At 43.8% G+C, this 17,175-nt stretch overlaps 1 protein-coding gene across 4 annotated transcripts in view; it reads left to right on the top strand.

Annotated features, from left to right (window-relative positions):
* APP (amyloid beta precursor protein) overlaps nt 1–17,175 on the top strand; it is a 386,748-nt gene that overhangs the window by 240,805 nt on the left and 128,768 nt on the right. For 2 of the 4 annotated variants that reach the window (XM_067538217.1, XM_067538215.1), the window contains exon 7: nt 7,163–7,330. The exons of the other annotated variants lie outside the window; for them this stretch is intronic. In XM_067538217.1, coding sequence (XP_067394318.1) covers nt 7,163–7,330 — 168 coding nt within the window. The remainder of the gene's footprint in view (nt 1–7,162; nt 7,331–17,175) is intronic. 4 annotated transcript variants of the gene reach the window in all.

Raw genomic sequence — 17,175 nt, 5'->3', positions numbered from 1 at the left:
TTTCACTATCCCTTAATTCAAATAGATTTGTTTAAATATTTAGGAAAGAATTGAAGTAGCGCTGCTTGCTGTGACATTTTGAAAATGTTTGTAATCTGAGCCAGCTTTCTAGCAAAAGAGAAGTGATGTGGCATTAGGTGTGGTAGCTGTTAGCCTTGTTGCTCTACTGTATCTTGTTTGCTAATCCCTTACCACTTCATAGATTCTTTAAATCCATTCAATTACAGTTACTACCTATTACAAGGCACGTCATTCACCTTATTATATTGAAGTGCTGGTCCTATCAATTGCAGGCTTTGACATAGTATTGGAGTATTAATTCTTTGTTCAAAATCAGTTCTGCTTTAGCTCGCATTGACTTAATTGCTTTTCCCTTTTCTTCTGCAAAATGTGATTACGTTGGCTTAAGAGTCAGTCAGTACATTTTATGTTTTTTCTTTACCTAATTTAGGGTGAATTTGATGGGATGCCTAGATGAAAGAATTTGAAAAAAGATAGTAGATGCTCACATTGCATTGTAAGAAAATACTTACACATTTGTACAATAGTGTCTAATGTTATAACTATCTTTCTGTCCATTGACAAAAAGTATGTGTGATTTTCCTTACTCTTATGAATGTTAATATGTTCAGTCTAGCCTTGGCTATAGAGAACTGGTAAAATTAACATCACGTATTGGTGCATTTTGATTAGTACAAATATGAACTTAATTGGATATTTTGATTTAAAATGCAGTTGTCTCTCCATAGAACAACATCTGTAAATTGTCTTACATCAAATTAAATATTTTTCACTGTTTACCAGGACTGCTAAATAATAATTGAACATGTTCTTTAATTACATTTCTGGGCCAAGGACAAACATATTGGAATATTTTATATAGCAGTTCTGCTATTTTACATAAGGATGAAAATTTCATTATGATCTATGCCATACTCGATCAAATTCTGTCTTCTGCTAATCTGCTTCTCCAGCAGAAAATACCATTTTAATGTACTGAAACTGTAATGATCTAAAGCTTTGGTTTTATTTAGTAATCTGTTTAATATTATCCTACATTATCATCATCTGTGGGGATAAGTCTTTTGGATGATTGAAATGCATTTCTGTGCTAACCTTCTCAATCAATATGTCTGCTGTGTTGGTAAAATCATAGTGTTATATGAAAGCTGTATCCTTCTAAAATATACATTAAATGTGGAATTTTGTTGATCTAGTCTTACATTCAAGCCGTCTTTTTTGGCCACTTGACATCTTGCTTCTAAGCAAAGATACTATTCGCACAAATAAAATGAAAATATATGTATTATATATTTATTTTACATTGGAATTGGAAGGTTTTGTATTTTAGGCACCGTATACAACTACTTTTTATTTATGCCCCAATTATTCCCTTCCAGTAGGCTCCAAGTCAACGTTAGGGAGAGAAATTCAATCTTAATTGTTTAGGTTGGCAATTATAATTTCAAGCTATTTAACTGTTTTAAAGAATTGTTCTTAATATTGCATTTATAACTAATCATTCAGCTTTTTTTTAACTTTCTCTCTAGAGAGTATCAATGCTATTGTGTAGCTAATGCATGGGCTTTATTCCCAGAGCCAGTGCCAGCTCCACAGCTGCCTCCTGCTCAATTCTAAAAACCTCTTAAGTAATTAGTTTTTGTCTTTGAATCTTCAAATTAAAATTTGGCTGCTAGTTTCAGGCATATATTCAGAATGAATAGTTTTCTGGTTCAGTAAAATTATCTTTAGATATTCCCTTGGGAATAATCCACGTAGCAGAACAGTAGCATAGATTTTTCACTAAGGAAAGCGTAAATACAAACAAAATCATCAAAGAAGTAAACTTTATTTAAAACGTAGTTCCGTAACTCTGAAGTCATTACATACTGGAGAATAATGCTCCTAATGAATATGTGGGTACATCCATAGAGATTTACAAATAACCCAAATTAAGGGGATAGCAAAAGTACTGACTCGAACCTTAAATTTTCATGCCTAATAATGTTGAGCAGACACTTGGATGATCTTACATTTGCTAGGGGGATTTGATTCTTTTGCCCAAGTTATTGCATTAATCAACTACCTTGCAGTTTTCCAGTGGAATATAGATTAGAAAATATACTTTATTTTACACCTTATAAAAATACAAAGAATTATGGCCCCAGTTTATCAAAGCAACTAAATATATGCTTAAGTAAATCCCTATTCAGCAAAGTACTTAAGCATATATTTAATTTTAAGCCCATGCTAAAGTGCTTTTCTGAATCAGGGTCTACATGAATACAACATAAAAATTGCACAGATAGCCACTGAAACACAAGCCGTGTAAATGTTCTGAGTCTGTCTGCAGTAAAATCGTACATCCTGGCATATTTTTATTGTATACATTTTCCATTTTATGAAGTAAATAGTAATATGAAACTGCACATTTAGAGTCTTGGAGATAAAGCATAAGACTGGGAGTCAGGAGATTTGTGTTCTATTCCTTTTCTTTGCCAAATACTTTCTGGGTGCAAGTCACTTATCCTCACTATGAAACCGGGACTTGGTTGCATTATAGGGCTGTTGTTATTGTGAATTTTACACATTTATAAAGGAGAGCTTTGGGATTCTCAGATGGAAGTGCTATAAGGTCAATGTGTTGATGTTATAGGAACAAATAAGGGAAAATGCTGGATAGTTACAACAGACCAGAGCTATGGAAACTTAACTTTCACTTTTCCTGATTGTTGATTAATTTAACTGTATGACTCTTTGAGATTTCCAAAAGGCACTAAACAGAGTTAGAAGCTCAGCTCCCATGGAAAGCCAGTTGGTGGTGTAATTCCCATTTCTGTCTGAAAATACCCACTGTAGTTTTTTAGATTTAATTACCTAGATTTTTTAAGAGTGAAACAGACAACGCCAGCATTTAAGTGTGCTCAGTTCCTAAGGAGACTGTTAAGTCATCTTAAAAATATCTAAGGTGGAATACGTTCTTAGGGTAACTAAATAAGAGCTGGTCAGAAAAGTGAATTTTTTCCCATGAGAAATTTCAAGCTTCATCTGAAATTTTTCAGTTGAAAAATTTTGGTTTTCCCACAGGAAGTTTCAAACCAATTTGAAAAAAAAATAAAAACACAGATGTTGGTTTCAAATTAACATTTTGAAGAGAAACAAAAATGTTCATACTTATTTCCTGTGTAATAAAACTAGACATCGCTAACAACTGCAAGTATTAGATATAATTATTTTGTGTCAGTTTTTCAGTAAACAAAAATGAACCAACATTTTAAGCTGAAATGCAACAAAAGATTTTATTTCAAAATGTCAGTTCAAAATGATGATTTTCGTTTTGACATTTCCAGTGATGAAATTGTAATTTTGGAACATTTTTCATAGGAAAATGCTAATATGAAAATTTTTTCGTATGAAAAATATAGAAAGAATTGTAACTTTAAACATGAAAATTTTCCCTACAAAAATTTCAGCTAGCTCTATTAATAACACATTGATCAATTAGCTCTTTTGAAATAGCTTGGTGTAAGCAGCTGTAAATCCAAAAGTCCAAATGTTTGAAAATTGCACACGTCTAAGTTTGACCACGCAAAATATTTACTGTGCCTTTGCAGTGGCTAAAAAAATTGTTATGGAGATATCCGTCAATCTCCTGCCATGTTAAAAGTTTAGCTGTTTTTGAGTTACGTGTGTGGGAAAAGCATGGCAGTTTTGTCAAATAAGAAACATGAATCATTTTCTGCACATCAGAACTCAAAAATAAGAGCTGAAAACATTTAGCTCAAACTTTCTGGAGGGGCTAGCAACAGGAAACTCTCATTTCTGGGCAAAGACGACACATGAGAAATTTCAGTACCAACAGTGGATTGTTTGAGAAATTCTGAGCATGTGGGTTAGAACTCAAACTTTTCAGCAACATTAGCTATAACAAGCAGCACACAAAAGCTCTGCCTTTTTAATTTGCTTTGCTCTTTTTTGCAGCCAAAGGCAAAGAACTGCTTCAGTTCTTAATCAGTTCCCAGAAACAAGATTAAAAGATGAAAGTTACCATTTTGCCACAGTGTAATTTAATTTTTCTTGTTATCATAGATAATATGTTCACAGATAATATGTTCCCAGTCTGAGGGTTTCAGTGGAGGGCAGGGGGAAGTCTTGCATCTGAGTATAGATGACAGGGGCAAGCAGAGGGAAGACCAGGAAGATTATTGACTCCAAGTTACAATCTGCTGCCTGGGTGAGGGCCAATCAGAAAGTGACAGTCTAGCCCTATGTTTGTATCATACATTGTTATTAATCTCCAGGTGTTCAATTCTCCTCTCATCCCCACACAGCAGATCTATGTTCTGAAGCAATGGAACACCATCCGTACAAAGGGTCAAGACCTACCAGGTAGATCTGAGAGGAGGAATTTGCCCTGTAGTAGCACTGGCTTCCCCATGCGGCAGGGGAAGGAAGGCATGGCTTTAGTCCTGCATTAAGTTCAAGGAGGGAGTCTGATTAAATTGCATGATTAAGTACTCACTCTTTAAAGGGCTGTGTTTTCCATTTTCATGCAAACAGATCTTAGTAGTTTTGACTGCAAGGCTCCTAAAGATTGACACTTATATGTGATGGCATTTTCCTGACTGCCGGTCAAATGAATGCTTCATGTGTATAAATGTATGTAGTGCCCCAAGAGTTGATTCCTGATTTTCATAACCCATCAATGAAATAATGGCAATCTTCTTCTTTTTTTTTTTTTTCACATTCTGTAGGTAGCAAAAATATACAGGGTGCTAAAAGTTGTTGCATTTATTGTTCCTATATTTGAGACATTTAGAGAGAGAAAGAGAGATTAAAAAAGAAAATGCCAAAATGAGTCTTTGGAACATTTACATACTGATAAGAGTGTATGAAATATAAAATAATAAAATAACTTACACTTCATAACAAAATTTAGATGTATTGAGGGAATCCTAGAAGGCATTTACTTCTTTATAGATTGAGGTTGATCAACAGTCACATTAAATAGATTAGTTTTTAAAAGAACAAGAACAAATTGCTGAGACCCCGATTTTTTGAATTGACGTATTCTTTCAGCAAAACTGTTCCTGATTATACCTGTCTCTTTAATGCCAATCACTCTACCAGTGATTAATTTTTAAATTGAAATTTTTGGGGCTCCTCCATGTATTTAAAGCTGTACAAAGTTTACTTTGTGTGTAAACTATAACTATGTTATCAGGTGGGTGGGCTTGGATTTTATGGTAAAATCCATCAGGAGTAACTGATATGGAAAACAATGTCTACTGTTAATCACACCTGTCCTGATTTTTAAAAGTAAGAAGCTAACCCTCCTCTACCATAACTTAAATCATTAATTTCTACAAACTAAACTGTGTAAGTGCCTAATACACTGTTGATGTGCATATATACAGCATTTTATTGGATCCATCATAAAGGCTTTACGGTAAATTATTATTGATGTAAATATACATATGTGTTGATTACTTACAGCAATTTGATACGAAATGTACTCTGCAGAAAGGAGATGGGAAGGGTTATATGCTAAACAGAGACGAACCAAACAGCCTATAAGAAAAAAGGCTGTGAAGCACCCAGTGAGACTCTCCAAATCTTGGCTAATGTCAGTCAGTGAGAGCCTCTCAGAGGTGATGAGCGTGGGGAGAATTCCAATGTTACATACACTAGTTGGGGTTGAGTTAACCAAGGAAGAGACCCCTATTTCAAAACGAAGGAGTCAGCTTTCCACAAAATTAAGACTTGTGAAATAAATTTGGAAACAGTTGCAGATAAATTACCAGTTGTCTGCCATTGTTTTGAACCTGTATGTGGAATAGAAGTCTGGAGGGGAAGTACTGGTGTTTCATATTGTACAATTTTGCAAATGATATACAACATGCTGAATGTAAATGCTGTTTTTTCTGTTTGGAACATTAGTGGTAAAGGGTTATATATGTACCAAGGTGATGGGCTGAATTCCAATTTAAGGACAGATTGCCTGCATTCATTTTTTGTTCTCTGACCTTAATTTGTGCAGCTCAGTTCCCCACAGGTTTCCAGTTAATGAGTTTCAATGTAAATGCAGTGGCTGTTCCAGCTCTCAGAGAAAACGGAGAAACACAAATCATTATATATGTTCAAACCAGATTTTGTACCGTAGTATGATATGTTAAGAAGGAGAATCGCCCCTGTTCACAAAGCTGGCGCACCATTTAAATCTTGTTTTGTGGGCTTGTGTTGATCTAAGTGCTGTATATAAGTCTTGTGCTGAGTCTCTACACAGGAGGGAGTTTCACCCAAAATGATTGTGTACGTAGTATGGAAGGAATTTAACTCCCTGCATCATTTGTATAGAGCAGTGCTTCTCAACCTGCAGCCCATGGGCCGCTTGTGGCCCAGTCAGCACACAGCTGTGGCCCATGTGACCATCTCAGTCCATACCGGTAGTATTGGATGCGGCCCACATAACACATTGTGCGCCAGTAGGTTCTCACATAGGTTGAGAACCACTGGTATAGAGCATCTGTACAAGCCAAGAAATCTCAGTATTTTAGATTTTTTTTTTTATAGTTTGATGTGTAGAAGTTTTCTGCCATCAATTTTTTCTCTAAAGACAATTATTTAAACTTCCTTGTAGGCAAAACTCTAGTTAAGGGCTTGTCCACACACAGAGGTTGTACTGCTTTAACTAGATCAGTATAGTTAAAGTAATACAATACCGCTAGTGTAGATGCAGTTATAGCAGTATAAAAATGCTTATACCGGTATAGCTGATTCCCATAAGGGAGGGGGAACAATAAGACATCTTTATCCAGTATAACTGCGTCCACACTCGGGGTTGTACCATATAACTATTTCAGTAAATAACCACGCTTCTAACCAAAACAGATATAAAAGTACAAAAATTGTGTGTAGAGCAGGAGGGATTTAGTTGTGTTAATCCAGATGAGAATGCATTGTTCTAAAGACTATTTATAGATACAGAGTTAGTGTAGATCATTTAATTGCTTTGTGAAAGATATAGATCCTTCCTTGATGCATCCATTTCATAGCTAATAATGTGCAAGAGTTAAAAGATGTAAGTAAACATGTGTAGAAGAAAAGCAAGACAATACCATTTTCATGCTAAATGTGGTTCCTCCACATCTCCTATAACTAGAGGTATGCTCTGAACAAGCTGAGACTGGTCCTTGTCGAGCAATGATCTCCCGGTGGTACTTTGATGTGACTGAAGGAAAGTGTGCACCATTCTTTTACGGTGGATGTGGTGGGAACCGAAACAACTTTGACTCTGAGGAATACTGCATGGCAGTCTGTGGCAGCGTCAGTAAGTGGACCTCTCAAGCCTGTAGCAGTCTTTCTCTTTCTTGCCACTGACTCTGCTGTTTGTAACAATTTTTTTTTCCCGATTCTTGGGATGGGCCTGTGCTACCACTAACCATATTTCTGTCAAGATGTTCTAACTGCCCATGTTCTATAGAGTGTGTTCACTCATTAATATCTGTCTTTCTAACCAGCATGACAGTGGATGACTTCTTTTATCTGTTATAGATGCAAGAGTCTTGCAACTAGGGAATGAAAATTTTGTCCTAACATTTTTCAACAAGGCAGTTTACAGTTAGTCTCTCATGTAGGTCTTTCTGTAAAAATGTATTTACATTTGTGTGTCTGTGTGTTTGTCTTCATGCATGTATCATGCACGTGCAAAAAAACCCTCAAAACCAAATGTATATCCAGTTTTTAATGAAGCTTTAAGTGAGTTAAAATAGTTTTATAATCTTTGAGTCATGAAAATGCTGTTGATATTACATTTTCTTATTTGGGTTCCTGTTTTTATCAAAGCAACGCAAACACATCAAAATGTCAGGATGTTTATTTCTACATTTAAATATTAAGCATTCACTTCTTCCTTTTGGAAGTTGGTTGTTAGCATGTGTGCATGTAAATAAATAACTTGGAAAAGAGGAAACACAGATTTGCCATTTGAGGTTTAGGTCTTCTTCAAGCGTAGTGATACACATTAATATGAATGACCTGCTACCTATTTATGTTTAATACACCATATATTTTAATGATTAATTTTCATGAAGAAGAAATACTTGCTCTTGAGTCTTCAGTTTGTGGAGCATCGCTGTTCCCGATAGGGGAATATTGAAGCTGATAAATCAAAGATTTAAATTTAATCTGGGTGTTTTTTGACTTGTGAGACTCTTGTACTGTCCCTTTTCCTCTGCCTTGGGGGCTGTCCATAAATTATGTAACATATTTCTGGTAATTTTCACCCACCCCTTGTTACACTTGGTAACACTGAAACAAATGTGCAAAATCCGAGACCCACACCCCGCTAATGTTCCGCTAATTTATGGACAGCACCTTTTGGCTTAATTCATGGAATTATAGCCTCTATTTACGAATGAAATGTACAAGAATGATTGCATATTTCAATACCCAGCCTGCTCACAAGAATAGAGCAGTGGAGCCAAACTAGCAGGAATTCACCATGACTTCATTTTGTACATCTTATGAATGGTATCCAGAAAAGCTTTAAATAATACGAAGGTGAGAGAGTGTCTCAATGAGTCTGGGTGTGGGGAGTGGTATGGGATGGGGAATTGTAATGTGTAAACAAGCAAGAAAAGGACATTTTTCAGATGAGTTTTTTGAGACATCTGGGGAGTTGGAGAGGGATTCAGATAAAAGTTGCAGAGGAGGAGGAGTCCACACCAGCAGTGGCAAGATTGTATGACGGGACCTAGAGGAGGCAGGTGCCAGAGAAGTGGGATAGGAGTAGTAGAAAGAAAGTAGGATTATGGTGTAGGATGGAACAAGTTCACGGAGTATTCTTCAAAAATAATTAATTAATTAAAATGGAGTTTTGAACTGAATCCTGAACTGAATAAGACATTAATGGTGTCCTATGAGGATGAGTGGTGTGGTTGTAGTTTTGTGTATGTATGTGTGTTCCATTTTGGAGGCAGAGAAAGCTGGGGCTTGGAAAGCCCATGCAGAATCGATTTATAGCGGAAAAGGTGAAAGTATGGATGAGAATTTTAGCCAAGGTAGATCTGATGCGATAGCAAACTCAGGCAGTGTTGTGTTGGTAATGGGCATATACGCAGACACAGAATGAGGGAAAAGTAACGTTCAGAATCGAGGATAATGGCTAGACTGTGTATGATGGAGACATATAGTAATTCTTAAGTCCAGAAATGAGAGACAGTAGATGAAATGGTTGTGAATGCTCCTTTTGCCCTAGAAAAGTATTTCTACCTTTGCAACATTTAGCTTCAGGTAGCAGAGATGGAACCATGGTTCTGTTTGATCATTACAGACATAATGAGTGGATGAGGGAAGAGTAATTAAATATGTCAGCAGTATGTGCCTTTAAATATCATCAATTTAAATGGCAGTTAAGACTGAAGATGAGATGACCAATATAGAAATTGTTCAAGGGAAAAAGCTGAAAAACTGAGGTTTGTGGGACTCCATAGAGAAAGGGTCTTGTTGCAGAAAAACAATTGTGCTCAGATAAAAAGTTAGTTTATTGGATAGGAGTGAGGAACCATGATAGGAATGAACCTGACTCACCTGCACAGGTATAGGGATAATCCAGGAGTGTTGATTATCTGTAGCTGAACTGAAGTTAAGGAAAACAGATAGCTTTCTCTATCTAAATCTGATATTGCACCCATCATCATCATGGTACCTGAGTGCCTTTGCCAGGAGAAGTTCATTAATCAGTTTCTTCCGCATAGTTAATGTGCAGCCAAGTGAAAACCAAATTGAAAATGGCTAAGGGTAACGGGTTGTAGATGTGTCATGTGTGGTCATTCAGCAGGGTATTTTGAAACCTGCCTACGTTGGTCTCTATTTTTAAAAAAAATAAAAAATCACTATTTGCCAGCAGTCACTACGCAGTGATATATGAGATTCCACAGTTACCCCCTCTAGTTAGAGTGAAAAATAACACTGGCATCTTTTGGCAAATGCTGAGCTTTTCATGGTAACCCACTGTACTTCTCAGCCTTAGCATGAGGACCAAATAGATTTTGTGGGAGCAGGAAGATAGTGTTTTAACATACGTTAAACTTTAGGCCTTTAGAGTGTTGTGGCAGGTACTAACCTTGCAAACTGATCCATGCAGGTGGGTCTCCATACCCAAGCCCTTTAAACTGCACTGGGCTCTGTGCAGGCCAGGATCTGCGCATATAGCACAGTTTGCAGAATGGGGCCTTAGTTACTTACCTAAAGCTTCTAATTACAATTTTTATTTCCGGTTTAGATATTTGGTCTTTCCTCAGGAAAGATGGTTTTAAGAGATCATCAGAAAAAGAAGGTAGGATTCAAGCTCAGAGCATTGGTAAATGGGATGCGAACCCTTTCCTCTCTAGATTCTCTTCAGATAGAATCCAGCACAGGTCAGTCATGGCAGAAAGCTGTCTAGTGTTCCAAGACCTAAGTGGAATGAGTTGGCTCTAGTTCATTTCCCAGTGAGCAGGCATCTATATCACAGAACGGCCACCAACATAATTGGTGACCATGTCCATGGTCTTTGAAGAGAGGCTGTAGATTAAATGGGACAGGCAACTAGACAGTACCCTCTGTCCTCAAATGTATTCAGGTAGATCAGGATTGAACCTCATTAATGGAGAATGGAGAAGTTCTTAAATGGTTTGTATCTCTAGAATGGTCAATCCAACAATTCTTTCACAGCACTTAAAAAGAAAGAGAGACAGAGAAATCAGTGATGTTCTAAAATAAATAGACGGATGAATTCAATCAGTTAGGAAAATAATTATCTATTTTTTTTAAAAAAAACATGGAGATATAATGGTTACATGCTTTCTTGGGTTTTGATTTATAACATGGTTTTAGTTTAATGGAGACAGAGAATTCTCATTTGGGAATTTTGAGAAGGCCCTTTTTTTGAGAGGGGGGGAAATCCAAGCTGTTCATGTCCATTGCACTATAGGTTGTGCACGCCTCCGTGCATGGCTACCGGAACGTTTTTCCCCTTAGCAGATCTCGTAGGGCCGTCTCTGATGCCCCCTGGAGTCCCGTGCACATGCCATGGCATATGAGACACTGCCGGCCCTACACCCCCTCAGTTCCTTCTTTCTGCCCGTGGTGGTTACTGGAACTGCCTGTGCTTGCATTGCAAGCACTTAATTCCCCGTGAGTAAAGCTTTAGACTTGCATATTTTGTGTTAATTAGTTAGTTAGATTAGTAAGTAGTTAGAGCCTCAAAGATAGTCTAGCTCAAACTTTCCGAGAGCAGGTATGTTCCAGTGTCATGGCTTCAAGCCGTGCTCTCAGCGGGAAGGCTTTCCTGCGAACAGACCCCCACTGCCTGAAGTGTGGGGTGGAAGCTCTGCAGAGAAGTGAATAAGGCTTTCACACCACTGGGAAATCTGCCTGAAAGCCTGGCTCATGGAGCCCCAAGCCAGCTCTGAACCAACCGCTTCGCTGTGGTATCCAGCACTGTCAGCACCGACCCGACTCAACACTGCAAAGACGGAAGCACTCGGAGCATGGATACTCCCCCGCATCGTCGGAGCAGACAGGGTGGAGCACTGAGGTTGGATCACGGAGATCCGCTATTGGAGCCAGCGTCTCCAGCCAGGGAGCCTCCCCTGACTCAGGAGAGTGGGGGAGCCCCTTGGCACCTACCGGCACCATCAACTTCGGTGGCCGAAGGGCTCCAGGAGCCTCATTGGCCTTGCATACACCATCAACGCCCATGCCTCTGTGAGAGAGGGGGCTGGCGTTAAGGGGAAGCCCGTGTTGAGACCCCCTGAATGGCTCAAGAGATCCCTGGTATGGGTTGGAAGATCAGGAATGCTCCCTTAGAAGTCATCCCAGGTCGCGATCGCTGGACCGACCTGCATCGAGGCGGACAGCAAAGTCGCTCACCCGACACCGGTCTCAACCCACTGTTCCGGTCACCTGCAAGGACACAGCGCTGATCACGGTCACCGGAGACAGTCTCGGTACCAAAGACTTCACCGGGCGGTGTACAACCCGGATACCAAAGACGGACTCGGCACCGAGGAGTTCGATGGGTGGTGCAGAACCCGGTAGCTGGAGACAGATTTGGCACTGAGGAGTTCGCCCTGCATGCCAAGGCAACACTGAACCCTGGATGCCGAAGCTGGACCTGGCACCGAGGAGTTCTCCCCGTGCCGAGGCAGCGCTGAACCCTGGATGCCAGAGACGAACTTGGCACCGAGGAGATCCCCCCGCACTGAGGCAAACCCGGTGTCGGAGACAGCCTTGGAACTCAAGTCTCGCCCCATACTGAGGATGCGCAAAAATCAGTGGCCAGAGACAGACTCAGCACCGAGGAGTTCGCCCAGCACCGGGGTCAAGCAGAGTTGCTCGCCAGAGCTCGACTCAGTGCCAAGACGCATGAAGAGCGCAAAAAGCCCTCAATGCAGGGATGATGCTCGGGTCAGCCCAGCTTGCCGGAGCACGGTCCCTACGCCTGCTCTGGCCACAGCACCCACAACGAACTTGGTAGTAGAGGTCGTCACCCCTGAGGGGTCACTCTCTGGAGTGATGGTACCGCACACTAAGAGGCTATTGGGCAACCCCAACAGAGGTCTGTCAACGGTGCCTCAGTGTCCCTTTGGGGATGCAGTGCCTGGGGCAGCAACCATCAACGAAAGGTGCCAGAGTCCCAGGCGGATGGCTTCAGAGGCAACAGTCACCCCAATGGCTGTATGGGGGCCTAAGGGGTTTGGGGGGGTGGGGGAGGAGGGACCACGGTTCATCAACCCCTCAGGGATGCACTCAGTGCCTCAAGTACAAGAAAAAGGCCACCATGTGCTCTCGGACGATGACTTAGCCCCACAGGCAGCAACTTCCCCCTCCTGCCCCCCGCCAGATGAAGCACATTCCCGAGCCCTGGTTGTTTCTAGGGCACACCGAGAACTGCTCAAGAGGTGGCCTCCACCTGGAGGCTGGAGGCGAAGGAGCAATAGGGGCATCAGACACCCTTTAATATGCTACCAAGGGGCTCCACAGAGTGGTAGCCTTCCTGGCCTCCAGAGGGGCTCTCAACATAGTGGGGGTTGTGGAAAACCCCCTCCTTTGTAGCCCGATGCCTAAATGAGCCGGGAAAAGTATTACACCCAGCCAAGGGGTTTGAATGTTGTTCACCACCCTGCCCTGGGTCTCTGGTGGTGGTTACCACCAGCCACAGGGATAGGCGGGGCAGATGGGCTCGACTCCAGACAAGAAGGGCAACTGCAGGTCAGACTTGTTGGGAAAAAACTTTATTCAATAGCACTACCAGCAAGTGGAAGGTGAGCCCTCGGGGGACTCAGGGAGCCGCTCTGCTGAGGCTCTGCCCAGCAGCAGATGCTGAACCTGTAGGCCACTGCAGAGTAGGGTACTGCGGGAGCTAGAGCAGTGCTCCTGCCACCCTCGGTTGCTGCTCATTCGGTGGGCAGAGCCACAGCGTCCCCCCCCTCCCCTCCCCAACATCAGCAGGCCTAGAGGTTAGTGGCTGCAATCCCAGGCTAGCCCGAAAAGGTCCAGCAGCCCATCGGGTCCTTCCGTGGACAGCTCAGCCTTCTCTTCATTCGCGTAAAGGCAAAGCTGCATGGTCTCAGGGACTCCTAATCCATGTCCTGTTTCTTGGGCTGCTACGCGCCACAGATCTTCAGGTGTCAGACAGGTCTCCAGGGACAGCAGCAGCAGCAGAGGTGCCAGCCACTGCCATCTCGTGACCTATGGACAAGGGGACAGAGTTAGGGGGTCTAGGAAACAAACCATTCGCCCTGACTGGCTCCTTAGGCCCTCAGTAAGGGTCCTATGGCAATAGGACAATCGGAAAGACCCTTCTGCTGGTGAACACAAGGGCAGCGCCCTAGCCTATACCCTCCTTCAGGCTTGGGTGAGCCGGAAGGCCTTCGGACCACTGGGCCCCTGACATAGGTCGTCTCCTCCCCCTGCCCTGCGACGCCTCCCACTTCTTCCTCCTCAGTGGCAATTCCACATCTAAGAGGTTGAGGCCGCCTCAGCCAGAAACAGCGGGAGATGTCCCGCAGGCGATGGCTGAAGAGGTTCTACTTGAGGTACTTCCTCATCCCCTGCTCCCCCTGCCCCCCCCCGGAAAAAAAGGGGAGTTTGAGGACGACGGCAGACCTACATCATCGCACAATACCAAACAAGGGGCTCAAATCTCACATGGTCCCCCCAGCTAGTGGAAACAGGAGCCTGGCAGGCCGCCCTGGATGTCAGCAGTGCACATCCTCAAGGTTCCTCCACTTTGTAGGGGCTGACTCCCTCTAACGCTTTATGGCTTACCCTGCAATCCATTACTTGGCTGGCAGTGTTTACTGAAGGCCTGGCAGTGGTAGCTGCGCACTTGGCGGTGCATGATCCGCCCAGGTCCCAAGCCCAGAGCAAGGTGAGCCGGTCAGGCGTCTCTTGTGGCTGACGGGTGCTGCTGGCAAACACACAAAACCTATGTTAGCCCAGGTGCAGCCTACGGAATGCATCGAAGTGACTGGTTGATTCCCAGACCAGACCTTCTTGCCCCAGCCGTGCTGTGGGACAGAGTCCCTCAGAATGGGCCACATGCCTGAATGCCCTACAACAAACCAAATGTTGCCGACAGCGGATAGGTCAGAGTGCTCTGCACCTATGGGGTAAGGATAGCTAACCTGAAACTTAGGCCACTTCAGTCACGGCCCAGGGATACAGTCCGGGCAGGCAGCTCCTGCGCCGGGAGGCTATGATCCCCTCTTCTCCCCTCCCCCACTGCCAAAAAAAACCCAAACAAACAGCAGCAGCAAGCCCTAGCTTCCCAAGACTGGTGAACAACTCCTCAGGATGTGTGAAGGGGCGTTCCGTTCATGGAACAGGCTCCTTCAGGTACCCTGATAGCAGCCACCTCGAGCAAAGGGTACAGTGCCATATCAGTGCTCACCTCGGCTTACAAGGCATCTGGCCAAGGGAGGAGAGGCATCGGCACGCCAATGAGAAGACCCACGAAATGCTCGCAGGGCTTGCGGAATGTCCCTTCGCTTTATCCAGGGCACGGAGGTACAGTCGCTGTCAATCAGTGTAGTGACCATATGCTGTACTGACAGGCGGCGGGAGCCCATTCATCAGCCTTATGAAGGGAACTTATCAGTCCTTAGGGCCTGGCGGTGATCACCTCCTGGGGGAGAGGAATGGCAAGGTGGACCACCTCAAGGGTCTGCTATTCCTCACCACAAAGGGTCGCTGCGCCCATTAGGGACATCTATGACCGACTGGAGAGAGGTTCCCCAAAGGGAATCAGGCTGTATCGGTCTGCAGCACAAGGTGGCCATGGTGCTGCTCCCTCCATGGTCAAAGGGCGGGGGCGCTCGCCAATGCCATTTGTCTGTAGCGATCAGAGACCTTCATATTCACTCTCCCGCCTTTCCCCTCCTCCATACAGTCCGGCTCAGACCTAGGAGGGGCTAAACAGAAGCTATCTCAATTGTTCTTGGTTGGCCACGCCAGCACGGGTTCAGCATGCTGCTGGATTTCTCGATTGCCCACCTCCGGAGCCTCTGAGCAAGCGAGATCCCAGCTCCCAGGATCACGGTCACCTGTGTTGCCCAGACCTGGATCCTCAACACCTCAGGGACTGATAGATCAGTGGCCGAGAGGCAAAGAGCAAGCCGCTCAGAACAAGCCCGGCGAGTTCTGATGGCTAGCAGGAAACCCTCCACGCAGGTCGTGTACTGGGTTAAGTGGAAGTGGCTGTTGCCTGCTGGGAGCAGTCCCGAGATACTCTGCCCGGCCTCTCACCAGTGGAGGTGATCCGGGGAATACCTGCCGCAGCTAAAGCTCCAGAGACCGACTGTGGCCTCCCTGAAGGCCCACCTAGCAGCCATATCAGCCGCTCTAGTGGGGATTGTGATCCTCCCGTCAGATGGCGGTTCGGCCCCTGAAGGGGAAGGGAGTCTCTATCCGTAGGCCCGCGACCCAGTGCTTCCTTGCAATCTCGCTTTGGCCCTTCCCGGCCCATGGGCCCACCCCTCCCGAAACCCACGGCATCATGCCCTCTACTCTGGCCTTCCAGGGAGGTGGCTTTCCTGGGGGTGTTTACCTAGGCAAGGAAGGTCTCCAGGATCAGAGCTTTGACCCCAGAGCTCCTCCCTCATAGTCTATAAGATAAGGTTCAGTGAGACCGCACCAGGCCCAGAAGGTGGTTGCCCAGTCTTATTGGACCAATCATATATTCTCCCCAGGTTTCCCCGAACCACACTGTTCGGAGAAGAGAAGGCAGCACTCGCTAAAACGTCAGTGGGGTCCTGGCTTCTACATCAGATGTACGAGACCATTACAGAGAGCAACGCAACTCTTCCTTACAGCATCCAGCCGGATGAAAGGTTCACCGGTCTCAGCCTGGTGCAGTTTCCTTGTAAATAATTTCCTGCATCGTGTTCGGCCACCAGCAGGTGAAGGTGCCGCTTCCAGACACCACAGCTTGCCCAACAGAGCTCAAGCTCCATCTACAGCCTTTCTAGCGGAAGTGCTAGGGCAGGGCATCTGCAAAGCAGCTGCCAGGCTGGCGGTACGTACCTTCACGACCCACCGTGCCTCTGCCAAGGCGCGGGAAGGAGTGGGCTTCAGCAGAGCTGGGCTGCAGGCAGCTCACTGCTAACTCCGGCCCACCTCCAAGGTACTGCTTGTTAGTCACCTATAGTAGAATGGACATAAGCAATCACTCAAAGAAGAAAACAAGGTTACTTACCAATAACTGATGTTCTTCGAGATGTGTTGCTCATATCCATTCCACAACCCACCCCCCATCCCCGCCGCCGGAGTTGGCAGAAAGAAGGAACTGAGGGGGCGTAGGGCCAGCAGTGCTTCATATACTGCAGCATGTGCACGGGACTCCAAGGGGCACCAGAGCCGGTTACAGGATCTGCTAAGTGGAAAAAAGTTCTGGTAGCCGTGCACGGAGGTGTGCACACATCTCTAGTGGAATGGACATGAGCAACACATCTCGAAGAACATCAGTTACTGGTAAGTAACCTCGTTTTCCATAATGCGGATTTGATGCTTGAGAGTTTTTTTTAAAAAGAGGACTATTTCAGAATTGAGGTTTCACATGAGTCAGTTGTGCATTGTCTTTTTTTCTATATGTAAATTCACTGCTCATGAAATTTGCCCAGTTTAACA

The sequence above is a fragment of the Emydura macquarii genome, unplaced genomic scaffold, assembly GCF_026122565.2.
Source record: "Emydura macquarii macquarii isolate MOO-44397 ecotype Brisbane River unplaced genomic scaffold, CSIRO-AGI_Emac_v2 contig_476, whole genome shotgun sequence".
Lineage (NCBI taxonomy): Eukaryota > Metazoa > Chordata > Testudines > Chelidae > Emydura > Emydura macquarii.
The sequence above is the reverse complement of the archived record's forward strand: the minus strand, read 5'-3'. Positions and strand labels throughout refer to the sequence as shown.